This window comes from Alexandromys fortis, unplaced genomic scaffold (assembly GCF_014885135.2).
Source record: "Alexandromys fortis isolate MF-2015 unplaced genomic scaffold, M_Fortis_MF-2015_v1.1 scaffold_329, whole genome shotgun sequence".
NCBI classification, from domain to species: domain Eukaryota; kingdom Metazoa; phylum Chordata; class Mammalia; order Rodentia; family Cricetidae; genus Alexandromys; species Alexandromys fortis.
In genome coordinates, this window is record NW_026068249.1 from 765,582 (window position 1) to 783,331 (window position 17,750).

General features: G+C 40.4%; 1 protein-coding gene across 1 annotated transcript in view; it reads right to left on the minus strand.

Moving 5' to 3' along the window:
- Window positions 1-2,828: 2,828 nt before the first annotated feature.
- LOC126494129 (interferon-induced very large GTPase 1-like) overlaps window positions 2,829-17,750 on the minus strand; it is a 34,651-nt gene continuing 19,729 nt past the window's right edge. The window contains exon 2 of the mRNA XM_050131357.1: window positions 2,829-13,016. Within this exon, the coding sequence (XP_049987314.1) occupies window positions 5,558-13,012 (7,455 nt within the window). The 5' untranslated portion in view covers window positions 13,013-13,016 and the 3' untranslated portion in view covers window positions 2,829-5,557. The remainder of the gene's footprint in view (window positions 13,017-17,750) is intronic.

Consider the following 17,750-nt stretch of genomic DNA (forward strand, 5'->3'; position numbering starts at 1 on the left):
TTGAGTCTATTTATATTAAGGGATATTAATGAGTGAGTTTTGAAGTATTTTCTTTTGTTAATTGTGAATACAAGTTGATATGTTTTAAAGTACCAAGATGATCAATGAACTTCATTTACCTTCAGTGAGTCTCTAAGAACATTGTTTCTTTGGCCCAAATATTTGATAATTTGTGTGTGTGTGTGTGTGTGTATTCACAGAAGCCAGAAAAAATGCCTTGGACCTGAAGTTATAGGCAGTTGTGACTCTCCTAATATGGGTACTGAGAACTAAACATAGGTCTTCTATAAAAGTGGGAAGTGCTCTTAACCCTGAACCACCTCTCCAGGCCCACATTTGATAGGTTTGAATAGTCATGCTTTTGAGATTTTGTATCTGGCATACAGCACCAGTCCTGCTGGCTTAGGCTAGACAACTTTGAATAGATTAATGACCTAGCGAGCATTGATAATCATGATTAGAAGGCATGGCTCTGGATGGCAGTGTTGGGTGCCTGCATTTTCGGTTCTTCCTCTATTACCCCTTTCCCTGATTTATCTCCTCCCTCCCTCCCTCTTCATCTCCCCTCTCTCATTTCCATCTCTATCGATCTTCTAACTGTATGTTTGACCTATTTCAGCTTTCCTGTGTTCCTGCAAGCTGCAACTGTTTCTTGGCATTGGGGATTTCCAAGGAAAGTTTCTTTATGCTTGCCAAAACTTGCAGAGTGATATGTTTGTTTGATCATCATATTTAGAATCTCCTGGCACCTTATACATTCATAGAGGGTTTGGTGTTCTCCATTCATAAGCAGCAATTCTAGATTTTTATTTTGTATCTTTCACTTGCAACCTAAAGAGAAATAAACACCAAGGACTTTGCTGCACCATCACTTTATACAATTCTTCAGGAGTGGGTCCAGTTATTAGCCATTCTATGGCATAATTATTCACTGTAAAATTCTCCAGCTTCATGACAGGCGATATCAGCACTGTTTGAAATTTTAGCAGTTCTAGCAAACCATAAGTATATATAAATTTGGATCATTTGTGTCCTCATCTTAACTTGGAATAGATTTTCTTTTTTTATATCTAGCATAGTCAAATAAAAGAAAATCTTTAACTTACATTTTTCCTCTGCAGGGATTATTTTATTGACAGAAAAAATTCTTTGCTCCCCTTCTCTCACATTCTTGTTGCATTCTTTAACACATTTTATCTCCTACTTCTGCTTTTAGTGTTTTTTTCTTTTATCCTTTCCAATGTCAAAGCTAAAGAGACAGATGAAAAAGCATACCAGCATGTGTGAATGAAACCTGGAGGCTGAGGCTAGAGTCCATCCAGGGACTCTGTAATATCAGCAATATGGATTATGAAGCTTTCACTCCTCTCAGCGTAATGCCATATTGTCATTAGCGAGAACTGGCCCTCCTTTCTAACCAGGCTTCCAGTGGTAGGACTGACACCAATCCAATCACAAAACCTCTGAACTGCAGTCTATCCTGCCTGTAAGATGTTCTTGGGCAAAGGAAGTACAGAACTTGTGGGATGGCCAACTAATGGCTCGTCCAGCTTGAGGCCCATGTCATAATAGGGAGCCCATGCCTGACACACCCTAAATAGCCAGGAATCAGAGATGGGACATCCCAAAGACCCAGGACAGAAACAAACAAGACGAAAAAAGTCAATGAAATTAATCCTAATGATATTCTGCTATACTCATAGATGCCTAGCCCCACTGTCCTCAGAGAGGTGTCATCCAGCAACTGATGGGAACAGATGCAGAGACCCACAACCAGTACTAGATGGAGCCAGGAGATACCTGCAGAAGAGGGGAAGAGTGATTGTGGGAGAGCCAGAGTGGTCAAGGACACCAAGTTAGCATGACCCATAGATTCAACTAAGCTGGACTCATAGAGGCTTACAAAGAATGAAGCGACAAACTTGGAAATTACTTGTGTCTGAACTAGGTCATCAGTGTATATATATACATATATATACATATATATGTATATATATTATGATTATATAGCTTTGTGTTCTAGTAGGAATTCTAACAGTAGGAGTGAGGGATATCTCTGATTCTTTTATGTTGATGGAGTTTCTGTTCCACCTGGTCCCGCAGCCCTTCAGTGCCAAAGAAACACACCAAAACTATATTAATTATAAACTGTTTGGCCTATTAGCTCAGGCTTATTATTAACTATCTCTTACAACTTAAATTAACCAACAAATCTTGTCTGTGTTTACCACATGGCTTAGTACCTTTCATCAGTGAGGCATTCTTATGTTGCTTCTTCTGTGTCTGGGTGATGACTATAGATTGAGCCTTTCCTCTTCCCAGAATTCTACTACTCTGGTTGCCCTGCCAATACTTCCTACCTGGCTACTGGCCAATTAGCATTTCATTAAACAAATACAAGTGACAAATCTTACAGTGCACAAAAGCATTATGCCACAACACTTTCACCTACATTTGAGACCCTTTCCCTCCTACTTGGTTGCCTTTTCCAGCCTTGGTATGAGGGTTTGTGGCTAATCATATTGGAACTTGTTGTGTCGTGTTTGGTTGATATCTCTGGGAGGCCTGATTTTTTAGGTGGGTGGGGAAGAGAATTTGAGGAGTGGATCTGGGGGAGAGGGCAGTGGAGGGAGGGACTTATAGGAGTGGAGGGAGGGGAAACAGTGGTCAAGATGTAATGTATAAGGGAAGAATAAAAAGTGTATAGTTGCTTTTCCTGGGCTGTTTTGTTTCCTCTCTTTGTCCTAGATTCAGATGAGCTTCTTTCCAAGGAAAAAGGAGAAAATTCGTACACAAACAAGCTTGATTTGGGAGAGGAAGGCGATAACTCAAGTCCATATTCAGCTTTTTATTAAGTAGAACAACACAAAACAATATAATCCACACCCAAAAGACATGTGAATCCCTGCAATACCAACTCCAGTGATCAGAGGGAGAGACCAGAACAAAGAGAGAACAAAGGCTTAGAGATAAGAAATTCTGGGTGTTGATCAACTACAGCAGTACAGTGAGCAACAAGAAGAGAAACAGGGGGCTTATGGTGCCCAAAAGCAATGTGCACAGGGGCTCTTGCATCATACCAGCCTGGAGACAAGGGCAGGGTGAAGTTGGCAGCCAGGGATTTATGGTCAGAGACAGGAGCTAGCTGGAAGATAGGTCAAGCAGAATAAAGACATTCTTGAGAAGCAGGGGGGAGGGAAAAGGGTTAGAAACAGAAGGGTGTACACGAAGAAGTGCCTGATGTGGAGTCACACAGACTAAATTTGCCCTTGGAAATCCTGAAAATATGACATGCAGCTTAGGAGCAATGTAACTGTATTTAGTCTGACTCCTGTCTTTGTAACGAATATGAAAAGTCCAACAGACAAAAGATAATGCATGTGCTACTGCTCTGGAGGGCAAGGTATTCTGATTGTTGGGAAATTGGGCTAACATACAGCTAAAAAGGGAAAGGTATTCTGGCTGTTGGGAAATCAGACTGTACCGATAGCTGGGTTCCAGTGGGGGATTGTCTTTCTGTAGGATGTTGCAATCCTGTTCCTCTCTGAGAGAGCTGTTGTAGCTCAGCTCTGCTCCACTCTGCTAAGAGAGTTTCTCAGCAGAGATGTCCATTGCTTCTCTGTTCTCATTAAAGTTGTTACTTCTCTGCTCTGTTCCACTAAGGGAGTTTCCCAACAGAGATGACCATTTCTTCTCTGCTCTGCTCTGGCAAAAGAAGGTCTTCACCCCAAACTCATTCAAGATATTTATTGGAAGGGAGTAAGTAATCTAAGAGAGTGCTGCTTCTGCCAAGGTGGAAAAGGCTGCCCCCAACTGAACAGGCACAGGGTTTACGTAGGGCTTCTTGGGGGTAGAGATTTTCCAGGGTGAAGATTTTCAGTGTGGAAATTTCAATTTCAATCCTTGAGTTTGAACAAACTCAGTGATTGGCTGGATTTCATGCTCAGGGAATGGTTAGTTTCATGCTTAGGAATTGGTGGGTTTTCCTCTTCAGGGATTGGTGGGGTTGGTGCTCAGTTGATCAAGTATGTGTTTCTTTGGCTCTGGTTTCAAGGTTTCTTGCACTGGTCCCTTTTAAACTTTTGGCTCTAGTTTCAGGGCCAGAGAGTATTTCTTTCACTGGTTCTGGTTTCAGAGCCAGAGTGTGTTTCTTTAGCTCTCATTTCAGAGTTAGGGTGTGTTTCTTTGACTCTGGTTTCAGGGTCAAAGTGTGTTTCTTTGGTTGGCTCTGGTTTCAGAGTCAGGGTGTGCTTCTTTGGCTGGTTCTTTTTTTCATATGGCATCAGTGTAGAACATCAACACACAAACACAATCAAGGAAGACCAGATGAACTCAGACATGTAGTGGCCACCTTTACTCATATACCAAAACCACAGGGAATGTAGGACATTTACTTTGCCTTGAAGACTGGGTCTATGATCTTATCTGATTTCATCTTTGTCTCTACATATGTCTGGACTCCAAAGCAGAAGGGAACAAGTCACGGATTGGTTTGAACTTCAGAATGCTTGTTGACAACTTTTAATCTTGTTTCTGCTTTCAATTTGCAAAATTGGGGCAGTTGCAATATGGACTCTCTGGAGCTTAACAAGATGGACTTGCTTCCTGTGAGGTCTATTATTTACTATGTGGTCTTGTGCTCCTTGGGCTTCAAAGTAGTTGGGGTCCTATTCTGGTGCTGAGTCAGAGTCTCTCAGGCATCTTGCAGGGGCATCCAAATGCTATGGTGATTGTGATGCCTTGGCAAAGATCATAGACTCAATCCAATTATAATAAAATGTTTTATGAATTAGCTGATAGCAGGACAGCACTCTCTTAGAAGACTTGAGATTGTCATAAGAAGTGTGGCAAGAAAAGGATTCTTGTGGTGAAAACCATTAGAAGACCTTCATTATCTGTCAAAACTGATCTATTTAGTAAGTGGTCAAGGTGACCCCAAATAATCCTTGGCTATCTGCATAAGCATGTTACAGAAGACCCCAAAACAGTTAGTTATATAACAAACAGATGGTCATGGCTCTACATTTGTATGTGTGTGTGTGTGTGCATGTGTGCGAATGTGTTTCTCTCTCTCTCTCTCTCTCTCTCTCTGTGTGTGTGTGTGTGTGTGTGTGTGTGTGCGAGAGAGAGAGAGAGAGAGAGAGAGAGAGAGAGAGAGAGAGAGAGAGAGAGAGAGAGACTCTGAGTCTGGGATTACTGAGAATTTATAATCCAGGAGCTGGAGTTAGACAGAAATGGCTAGTGAGTTCCAAGATGGACGTCCAGCATAAAATTGGAGAATTTTAAGGCCATCACACAGCCTCCTCTTCTGTATGGTTCCCTGAGTCTCGAGAAGGATTTGATGAAGACATCCTGTTTAGGACTGATATTCTCATGTTCAATACATTATATTCAAAGCAGCAGAAATTAAGACATAAACATTCTCTTTAGCAGAAGATCTTCAGGTCTAGAAATAGTAACTGATTTTATTTTTATGTATCTTATTTATAAACTGTAATCTTGATGGTGACGCCTGAATTTCAGGTCCTTTGGAAAAAATGAAATTTGTGTAGCAGTGTTATTGTTTATGTTGGCAATTATTATATTCCAAGTCATCAAGTACTTCTTCCTTTGTGATTTTGGTCCATGAATCTGGAATAGTACCTAACTTTGTAAATTTCTTTCCATACTCCTTTTCAAGCTTTGATCTGAAGCGACAGACAAACCATTTCCAATATGGCTGAGTAGATGAGTCTGGGGTGATGCTCCATGTGGCAAAATTACCTCCTGCTGCTCGATATTTCTTGTATGGGAACCTCCGGAGGTCATGTAAAATAAATGAACTGTCACTTGCTACACAAGTAGTACAGCAGTCAATGACAAAGTGGTCTGTTTTATAATAATGCCATCCATTGACAGCCTGAGGACGGTGGAATGGCACACTGTGGTCTCCATCATGTTCGGGAATGGTGTTTGTACAAATTGCTTTACAAAAAGGACACTGCTTCCAGCAGCCACAGAGATGTGCCGAGAGAATTTTCTCAATGTCAGGAATCATTTCATCTATGGGCTTACTTGAGCAGTCCTCTTTTACTTTCTTCAGTGCAGGATCCAAAGCTACACTCATGACTTCTTTGAGAAACTCAGTGTCCTTTATCTCCTGGTGCTCGATGCTTATCAGGTCTCTTCTTGGAAAGATCAGGTTGCTCCCTAGGTGATCACAGAACAAATCCAACCAGCGAGAAGCAGTGCTGTTATCTTTAGTTACTGCTGTGGACTCATGAATGGCAGAGAGGATGACATTCTTGATGTCACCTAAAATTATTTTTATAAAAGTCTTTATTTTTTCACCTTCTTTTGCTGACAAGTATCTTCTAATATGGTCTCTAATGTAAGCCCTGAAAAAGGATTCTGGATGATGAATGTACTGCCAATACATATCAAAGTTTTCCTCTTCTGCCAGAGAAATGAGAATATGTTTCTCCAGGTTAGCCCTGTTTCCATTGAATTCAGCGCAGGCAGCTCTCATGTCTCCAGCTACTTTAAGGCTCATTTTCTCCCATATAGTGGCAGAGATAGCAGGAGTGAGCTTGAGCCACAGGAAGTCTACAAACGATGTGATGGAGGTGGCACCTTGGCAGGAGATTTTAAAACTGATGAAGAAGTCATCTTTTTTTCTCTCCAGATAGTTCACAGGATCATATACTCTATTGAATTCCTTGTTTATTTCCTTGAAATTCTTAGATGCTTTTTCAAATAAGCATACAGATAAATCAATGTTATACTCTTTGGTAAATGTGTATTCTTCTTCAGGGGGAACAGATTTCAGTTCTTTTTCTATTATCCTCAAGATTTCATGAAAATCATTCTGACTGTAATCACGCCTTTGCTTCCAAATGTTTTCAATTATTTCCTCAAATCTTAAAGAAATGTTACTAGTAGTCTTCTTAATGGATTCTTTATGACAGGTTTCTAAACACTTTGGAATTATCCCAAACTTTTTTTTCACTTGGATATGTTTGGCATAATTAATCTCAAACATTTCTCCAGAGTTCTTTTTAAGTCTTTCTACAATGTTTTTCTCCTTTTTGAAATGCCCCAGAAGGATGTTTTCAGCATCCCACTCAATGTCAGGCTCTGTGACAAGAGGTGCAGTCAAAGAAACTTTGTAGATCCAACCTGTCCAAAGTTGATTGAATTTCTCACGCAACTCTTCATCACTGAATTCTTTACCCTTCACACTCAAAGCCAACTCTCGGCTCCTCTCTAACAGTTCATTTTCATATAGAGACTTTTGGTTATCTAGTCTTTTTTGGCTTTGTTTAAGACTGATGAGCTCATTGCATTTCCTTCTGGTGTCTGAAATAAGTGCATCTTTAAGCATTAGTAACTTATGTTCAAAGCTTGATTTCCATTGTACCAATGTTTCTCTATCTGTGTCTTCTTCAAAATATTTGTCAAAATCTTCCTTGATGGTTTCATATTTTGTACTGACTGGACCCTCCAGTGTGCTGGGTGTGAGTATCAGTAGTTTCCCATTTTCTATCTGATTGGTCAACTGATTGTGTAAATCCAGCACATGACTCCTCAGCTCCCAGGTCCAGTGGTTATACATGGTTTCCAGTTTGTTCATGGATATGACTTCTTGGGTGTTCCTGAAACTGAAAATGAAGTTCTCACTGACCAGGGCTTCCCACAAATCCTGAACTCGGAATTTTACATCTGAGATCTTCATGATCTTTCCTCTGGATTCCTGGTGGGCAATCCTAAGAATCCCAGTTTTCAACTCCTGGACGTTGTAGCTATAGTGAGGATTGGGAGGGGCCATTGGGGGATTACCATCCCAGAGGTGAGCAAAGTAGTAGACATGACTATTAACATCAAATTTAATTACATCGCTGAAGCGGGTTATGTCTGAGCACTCTTCCTGTTCAGCAGCTAATGCTGTCATCTCATCCAGTCTCTGCTCCAGTCTCCTTCGTCCTTCCATAGTTTGGTCTTTAGCTGTAATGTCTCCCACATTCTGATGGACAAAGAAGCAACTGGGGGAGATTTTCACTTGTTTCATTCTCAGAAAGGCCTGGGCCACTATTTGTAGGATATCCTGCATCTCTGATGGATTCTCCCCAAAAATATTAATCAAAGTCAAGTTTCCAAGGCCAATGACAAATGTTGCCAACTTATTGTCCCGATGGTGGGATTTGCTATTGAGTTCTGGAGCCCGAAGTCCTTCTGTGTCTACAACAAGAACAAAATCAAAGCCAAGTTCCTCTGTGAATGTCTCTTCCACCTTCAGGAGCTGCATATATGCCCCCTTGGTGCACCTGCCTGCACTGGCTGTGAACTGCAGCCCAAACAGAGCATTCAGTAGGGTGGATTTCCCTGAGCTCTGCAGACCGAGGATAGAGAGAACAAACAGTCTTTTGTCTCCAACTTTCTCTGAGATCTTGTCCAAAACAGCCATCACCCACTTTAGAGGCACATATGATGCATCCCCATCCATCAGCTCAATGGGAACCCCAGCTACCATCAAATCTGCAGCAATCTTGGGGAGGCAGAGAAAATGTCTGTCTCTAGATGGGGAAGTTTCTTCCAGAGCTTCATAGATCTGGCCAATTTCTCGGAGAAGGTGCTCAATTCCTAAAGTGCAGTTAAGAATCTCGGTAGAGATGGCTTCTATCTGCTTCTGCCAGAGTGTCAGGGAGGTGCTCTTCTGTGCTTTCTGCTTTTCTGCCTGTACTTGTGACCACAAAGATTGTTGCTTTCCATGCAAATTCTCCAAGTGTCCTGAAGTTAGCTTTTCCAAAACCATATTTATCCAGTGTAAGAAATATAATTTGGGGTAAATTTCTAAATCTTCTAGGAGAATTTGTAGGATAGAGCACATTAAGGGATTGAGAGGAAAGGCCTTATTAAGTTGCTGACATCGTATATTTTGTTTTTCTACCTCAATTTCACTCTTGTGTTGCTCAATGCTCCGATTCCCTTTTTCTCTCAGATGATAGAGTTCCTTGTCCTTCTTACACCAAAGGTGCCAAAGTTGTCCCTGCAACTGCAGCAAGTTTTCTTTTATCTCAGGTAACTTTGATAGTTTCAGGAGGTCCATTATAGTCTGTGCTTTTTCTTTGGCTTCCTTAATTTCTCTTTGATCTTCATCAATCAGAAATCCTTGTTTTCTAGCTATCTTTGAACAGTCCTCTAAGCTGAGTGGATGGTCAGAGAGTTCTAGTAAAAATTTGATAGCATTTGTGAGCTTCTCTGTTAATTCTGCCTCATTTCTATTCCTGATGCCAATTCTCATTCTTTTACCAGAATAATTGGCTATGGCTTCTTCTTTGTCATCAGTCAAACAGATCAGGGATTTTGATGACTGACAGAGGTATCTAACAAGTTTTTGGTTTTCTTCATTATCATCAGAAGCTGACATGAGGATCACAATGAGAGAAGAGACATCCTGCAGGAAGCTGAGTTGTTGTCTATGGTCCTTGGCATCTCCTCTAAGATTGGTGAAGGTCACACACTTGTCAAATCTGTCCTCACTTTGACCTCCAGGACAGAACCAGGAGATCTCCACCACTCCCTCCATCAGGAGACAATCTTTGCTGCTTCCTCTGCAGTGCCTGTGAAAAAACACATCATGTTTACGTTTACTGAGAAGAGAGTTCATGATCTGAGATTTGGAAGCAGAGAAGCCATTTCCAACTCTAATGAAGGACACAATGGGGGCAGAGACACAGCACATCTGCTGATTGCTGTGACTGTAGCTCTTGTCCTGTGGTGATTTACTTGACTCTTGCCAACTTCTCCTGATTTGTCTGAGAGACCAGAGAGAGAATTCAATCTGAGAACTGTTGGGATTTGGCACCACAAGGGGGAGTGCAAATTGACAAATGGAAAGTTTGGACAAAATGTATTGCCTGGCAAGATCATCTGCACAGTGAAAAATGGCCATCTGGATGTCCATTGGGTGAATGTGGGGCCAGAACTCAGTGGTTGAAGAATTAGTAAGCTTATATCTGTCATCAAAGAACTCTTCATATGGATCAAAAGACTCATTTTCTGAGTTGTCAGGACCTACAGAGTCTTGGGTGTCTGCATTTCCATTATTTTTGAAGACCAGATGTCTGAACCCACAATCTAGCATCAGTAGCTTTTGTAGGAAATAGAAGGGAAGTTCCTGTTCAGATCTTGGCTGTGTATTGTACACAGAATTCTTATAGATCAGATGGAAGTCAGCTCTGCTCATCCTTTTTGGGTAGTGATGTTCTAGACCTAGACGCTGGAGTAAATCTAGCAATGGTCCCTTTTCTATGTTTTCCTTTTTGTTGTTTTCATTATCTTGTTGATTATAAGTCTCTTTATTTTCAAGGTCGAGACTTTGCAGCTGTTTTTTCATATCTTCCAATTTCAAAGCCGAGATGGTGTCTTCATAATTCCCATCAATGAATAATCTCAAATTATTCTCTAGATTTTCCCAATCATGATCTGTTTCAAACTTTGTGAGGACTTGTCCAAATTTTGTAGACAATTGTAAATGCTCCGTATGCTGTCTTATTAATCCCAAGCGTTGTGTTTTTTCTTCTGGAGAAATCTCTGAGACATTTACTGTGGTGGTCATAGCTTTGAGCACTAGGAATGCCTGTGCCCTGTCTGTGCAGATAGTTTTTAGCTCCTGATATCTGTGTTGGACAGTTTGAATTTCATCCAGTAGGAAGTTTATCTCAGCACACCCCAGGAGAGGCTGGAAAACATTGCTTTCCAACTGATAGCCTGCACCAGCTGCAATGGAGAGTAGTAGCAGCTGCATGTCTGGCTGCGCTGATTCTCTGAGATTGTTCAAGAAGGAGCTAAGAGCTGTGGTGACCTCACAGGTAGCCTTTCTTTGAGCCTCTTCCACTGTTTCTAGGGACTCAGACTTGTCATTTGCTTCCACGAGAGCTTTTTGGATTCCTTTCAGAGTTTTAAGGAATTCAGACAATTCAGTGATTTTGACTTGCTTTTCCTCTGCCTCTGTCTTGTCAATCCACTGAATCATTGACTTCACCTGAGGAAAGTTTTTCACTTTGTGTACATGAGGTTCTAGAAGACTGCGTAACTGAGGTTGAGTAAACAGAATTTTTTGAATGGATGGGTTTTTGCAAAAGTTGACAGTGTTTATGAGAAAAATCTGCAGATCTAAATCTTCGAGACACCTATTAATCCATATGTCATAACCTTTTGTTTTGTGGGCCAGTGTTTGCATAAAACTCATCAGCTTCTTAAGTTTTTCTTCAGAGTTAGAGACCTCCCAGGATTTCACATCATCCAGGGTATGCCCTGCTTCCTTTTCAGGGATCAACATATGTTCTCCAGCCCGGATGCGGGCATCAAGGCCAGTCAGAGCAGAGTAGTTTTCTGCCAGGCAGTTAGCCACCAGAAAGGGGTCCTTAAAATTGCTTCTGTGATTTGATAGGATGATGTCCCAAATGGGTACCAGCTGATGTTCTCGGTCAATGACAGACCAGTTTTTGTTGCTGGCGAGAAGGCCAGTTGTCCATTGAAGAATTCCATTTGCCTCTGGTGGTCCACCTATCTGGGCCACAGATAATTGGACTTTGATTTGGAGCTGTTGATTAGTTGCATTTTGGCAGGATCTTACTGAATGTGAGTCTGATTTTGTTATTCCTGCTATAAATTTGACTCTAAAGCCATTGTAGCCTGCCCTTATGTAACTATCCAAGGCCTCTTCTGTCTGATGCTTCACACAATCCAGCTGGTCACTTCTGAAACCCTCTGAAAAGGCCTTCCACCAATAGATTCCCCCAAGATGCAGAGGGCCTTGATTAGCATGAGAACCAAATCTGTTGAAGAAGTTTTCAGTCCTGTTCCTTAGTAAGAGGAATCTGTCTGGTCCATCAGTGTGTTCCAGTTGTTCCTCAATAATCTTCAGTTCCTTGAGAGCAGCAGGGGAGAGCTGCAGCTCATCAATTCGAAAGTGGAAGGAGACCAGCGGCACAAAGCTGAACTTGGCTGAGCAGAAATAAGACTGCTCTGAATATGACTGGTGTGTGTCTTTAGATTCTGAATGTTTGCTTTGATCTCTACCACATTCTTGACTAAATCCCCAGGATCCACCTGTGGCTGATGTCATTGCTCCAAATCCCAGCTTCTCCACATTTTTAGTAAACAGGGCTTCTTCTTGATAAGATGTGAATTCTTTTGCTTCCATTCTTTTTGCTTTCTCAGATCCAAAGAGGACAAATTCCTTGGGGACCCTGAGTAGTTCTTCTCTCCTTGCTACCAGGTTCTTTTGATGGCACGTCTTGTATATTCCCTGCAGGGCCAGCCCTCCAGAAGCCCATCTAACTAGTTCTCTATCTGGCAGATTTCCCCTGTAGGTCAGTTTCTGCTCCATGTCTCTTGGTTGTCTCTCCATTGTTTCAGTGATATCTTTGAGGGGTACTTCAGGTCCTGGCCAGCACTTTTCAGGGATCTCCATTGCTTGTCTCAGCTCTGCTTCTTTCCTCTCTTCTTCTTCTTCTTCTTCTTCTTCTTCTTCTTCTTCTTCTTCTTCTTCTTCTTCTTCTTCTTCTTCTTCTTCTTCTTCTTCTTCTTCTTCTTCTTCTTCTTCTTCTTCTTCTTCTTCTTCTTCTTCTTCTTCTTCTTCTTCTTCTTCTTCTTCTTCTTCTTCTTCTTCTCTTTGCCTCCCTTCTAACTGCAAGGCCCTCAGTTCCTGCAGTGCCTGTTCTGCCTGATGCTGTCTGTTCTCTATCATCTCCCTTGAAGTCTCCTGGAACTCTGCAACACTGTTTGGCTGTGAGAGATCAAGCAGCTTCTCCAGAGCCTTTTCTTCCCATGTGTGCTGTGTCTGGGACTTCAGCTTCTGGAGGTCTTTTTCTTCTAAGTGTTGTAAGTTTTGGGCACAGGCCACACCCATGTCTTCCTTAAGTTTAGGAAGCCAGTAGTCAACAGACAACCCCACTTCTGTCAGCATCTCCTGGAGATCTTGCCTTCTAGGCTGAGGCTCAGCAGGGATGCACTTTGCTGTTGCCATGGCTCTATGAAGAAAAGATACTTAATTAGTCTCTGTCCAAATGTAAGAAGTCTTCTCCACATGATCCAATGTGTGAATTTTCTAAGGAGGCATATCTCCAAGGTTTTCATGCCTTCATATAATTGCATAATATATATTTCTTTAGCATCTTTGTCATATTTTTTGTTTATTGAACATAATTTGTATTTATAGTTGTTGTTTTGAATTTCAGTGTAATAGGCTGACATTTTGGCATTTTATCCTAAATATTCAACATCAAAACAAGTTTTAAACATAGATGACAATTCACTTTTTATTTTATAAGAGTGGCTACATATGCCAGTTAGCTTTTCTGTATTTGTTTCTATGAAATCTGTGTTAACTGCTTTCATTCATATGTCCCTAAAATACATCTCAAGTTATGAAATATCCATTTAGTTTTCTATCTTTATAAATTCATTAATTAATTGACAAAAATAATCATAGAGAGCCAGGGAGAGTCTGGAAAATGAAAGAGTGATACACAGGAAGTTTTAGTGAGAAACTTGGAGTGTGCAGTACTTTTTGGTTTGTACTGACAGAAGAGACCTCTCTTTCTGAGATGCCAACAGAGGTCAGGTCAGCTAGTCACTCCTCAACCTTTCTGAGCTAGCATGTTTTCACTCCAGCCTCTGACTCCTGAGTCTGTATTGGTAAATAAAGATAGAGATTTAGTTAAAAACTACATTTGGTGGCAGCGACAGGAGCTGGATCCAGTGAGACATCAAAATCCCTCCAGGCCACTGCCAGAAAAGCAGGCCAGTAACTGCAGAGCCTCAGTTACTGGCTGAAATTGCAGTAGGTTCAGGTGCAGCCACAGAGCTGTCAGTAAATCAACATTTTAGCACTCCAATGTGTGGCATGACTATGCAAAAGGAAGTTTATGTCAGCTGGTGCCTCCACTGCCACTCTTGGGGACTCAGGAAAGCACGCTTGCTCAGAAATCTGTAGTGGCATTTTATTTGTATTTTAATGAAAAAGGGTTGCCTGAAGATCAGAGAGTAAAACAGCCCCAAAGGTCAGTCTTACAGATCAGGCAGTGGTAACACAAACCTTTAATCTCAGTAGTCACACTAGTTGCTGTACAAACCAGGCAGAGCATGCTTTAATCCCAGTGCTACAGAGGAATATAAAATGGGAGGAGACAGCTCTCAGGCTCAGTCTCATTCTGAGATTCCTGGAGGCCTAGTTGCCATTACGGAATGAGGTCGAGGTAAGAGCCCATGGCTGGCTGCTTTGCCTTACTGGTCTTCAGGTTGAACCCCAATATTAGTCACTGAGCTCTTATTAATCGTGCATCAGAAATCATAGAAGCAACCTGAGTTTGCTGATGGTCAGCTGAGGACAAACTAAAAAATCAGCAGATTTGGTGAGATACCTGGGAAGTTCTTTAGAATCGAGTTAAATAATATTAAAAGTAAAAATCTTTCCTGTGTTAAGGATGGGAAATATCAGAATACAGGAGTTAAGACCCTGTATAGTGCAACTATGGATGGCTTGAAAATGGAATCAGCAAGTGAGGGGACAAATGACTTAGCTGGGATTGACATAATGCCAATTATAATTATTATCAGTCTGGTAACTCACATTTCATTCTTAATATCCATAGTAGTTTCTTGTGCCAAATAAAGAGTGGTCTGATAATTGTGCCAAATATGAAAAACTGACTGATAAGATACAAGCTTTAGAAAGACTTGTCAATGAAAATAAGAAAAATTTGACTGATTAGACATAAGCCTTAAAAAGACCTAGTAATGAATATAAGGAAATTACTCAGACACAGACAGAGGTATTTAGACAAGAACCTACCAAGCCACTGCATGATCAAACTGAAATAGTTCTAATAACCCAAGTTTATTAGAAAACCAACCTTAATTTCTATACAAGTTACTGTACAAGATATGACCAGCAGATGATAGGTACCCCTAAGGTTATGCAAAAGTTAAGCAGAATCCTCTAGAAATATTAGATTTGATAATATTTAAGGAGGTGGTAATTTCATATGTATTTACCCTATGTGAAGGACACATTAAATTCATGGGCAACTCAGAACAGAATTATCCCTCAAGACTGGAAAGACTTAGACACAGAAAGCTGGAAGCTGGAAGCTGGCCCTCAGTTAAAAGTGGTGAATACAGTAGAAAGAGGAAGCTAGGGCCACAGAACAACAAAATAGGGCTAGAACTATTAACATTTCCCAACACTGGTTACAAGGTGAGGACTCATATGATGAATTGTAAAGGCAGATTGATTTTAATGATCACACCTTGGTGCTTTGTCATTTAGCAGTTTTAAATGCTTGGAACAAAGTTGAAGAATCAGGGAACAGTTCTAAGTAATTTACCAAAATTATACAAACTCAAAAAAGCCTTTATTGATTTTTTTTGCAGTGATTGACTTCAGTTGTAAGTAGAAAAATATCAGATTTAGTGATCAGACAAATATTAGCTGAATATTTGGCTTTTGAAAATGCTAATTCAGAATGTAAAAGGGTGATTAAATCTTTAAAGGCAATATCACCACCAATAGATTAATGGATTAGAACTATGAATAATACTAGATATTGGGTTTATAATGATACTTTGATAAGAGAAGAAATTTCTAAAAATTTTATGAAAAATCAAAATATCACATGTTTTAATTTTGGTAAGTAACTTCATTTGAAAAAGGATTGTAGGCAAGACATTCCCAGAAACAATGTTCTTTTCTTGAGATAATCCAAACAGAATGTCCCAGTCCTCTGGAGTATGAAGAAAGTGTGGCGCCTTTTGTCCCCAGCTCATTGGGCTACCAGCTGTCCCTGTTTAGGTGCTGAGGAGCTCCATCTGGACGGCTGTCCCTGTTTAGATGCTGAGGAGTTTCATCTGGACAGGAACGGTTCCTGCTTCTACACTGAGGAGATACACCCAGAGAGTTAGTCACAGCAAAGTCTGGACCAAGATGCCAGGCCTCTCCTGGCTCCATTTGAAGGAAGAGATGGGAAGGCACCAATGCAAGAATTCCTCCAACAACCTGAAAGGCAACATGACATCACCAGAATCCAGGGATCTCGAAATAAGAAGAATTGTACACCCCACTCCAGAAGAATTAGAAGAAATTGACTCAAAAGTGAATTATATGAAAATAATAGAAGACCTTAAACAGGAGGTGAAAAACTGCCATAAACAATTAGAGATTAAAAACAAAAAGGTAGAGGAGATGAATAAATTGCTCAAAGATACCCAAGAAAACCAAGAGAAACAAGAAAAAGCAATCAAACAGGTAAGGGAAGCGGTTCAAGACTTGAAGAATGAAATGGAAGTAATGAAGAAAACACAAACCAAAGAAAGGATGGAGATGGAAAATCTGGGTAAATGAACAGGAACTACAGAGACAAGTACTACCAACAGATTACAAGAGATGAAAGAAAGAATGTCAGACACTGAAGATACCATAGAGAAAATAAACACAGTGATCAAAGAAAACAGCAAATCCAACAAATTCTCATCACAAAACATTCAGGAAATATGGGACACAANACGGTCCAGAAAATATATTTAATAAAATTATAGAAGAAAACTTTCCCAACCTAAAGAAAGATATTCCTGTGAAGGTTCAATAAGCATACAGAACACCAAATAGGCTGGACCAAAAAACGAATGCATCTCCTGGCCATATAATAATCAAAACACAAAACATACAGAATAAAGAAAGAATATTAAGAGCTGCAAAGGAAAAAGGACAAGTTACTTATAAAGGTAAACCTGTCAGACTTACACCTGACTTCTCTATGGAAACCATGAAAGCCAGAAGGTCCTGGATAGATGTTCTGCAGAAACTAAGAGACCATGGATGCAAGCCCAGACTACTATACCCAGCCAAGCTTTCGTTCACTAAAAATGGAGAAAACAAAATTTTCCAGGATAAAAACAAATTTAAACAATAGGTAGCCACAAATGCAGCCTTACAGAAAGTAAAAGAAGGAAAAACTCAATACAAGGAGTCCAACAATGATCACAATAACTCAGACATCTAATGATCCTTCACCAGCACAACTCGAAGAAGGGAAACACATAAACTCTACTACCAAAAAAGAAAAAGAAAAAATGACCGGAGTTAACAACCACTGGTCATTAAGATCACTTAATATCAATGGACTCAACTCACCTATAAAGAGGCACAGACTAAGAGATTGGATACGAAAACAGGATCCAACATTCTGCTGTTTACAAGAAACACACCTCAACCACAAAGACATCTACTCAGAGTAAAGGGCTGGGAAAAGGTTTATCAAGCAAATGGACCTAAGAAACAAGAAGGTGTGGCCATACTAATTTCTAACAAAGTTGACTTCAAACTTAAATCAATCAGAAAAGATGGAGAGGGACATTTTATACTCATAACAGGAACAATTCATCAGGATGAAGTCTCAATCTTGAATATTTATGCCCCTAATATAAAAGCACCCACGTACGTAAAAGAAACATTACTAAAACTCAAGGCTGCCGTCAAACCGCACACACTAATAGTAGCAGACTTCAACACCCCTCTCTCACCAATGGACAGGTCAATCAGACAGAAACCTAACAGAGAAATAAGAGAATTAATGGAGGTAATGAATCAAATGGACTTAACAGACATCTATAGAACATTTCACCCAAATAGGAAAGAATATACCTTCTTCTCTGCAGCGCATGGAACCTTCTCGAAAATTGACCACATACTCGGTAACAAAGCAAAC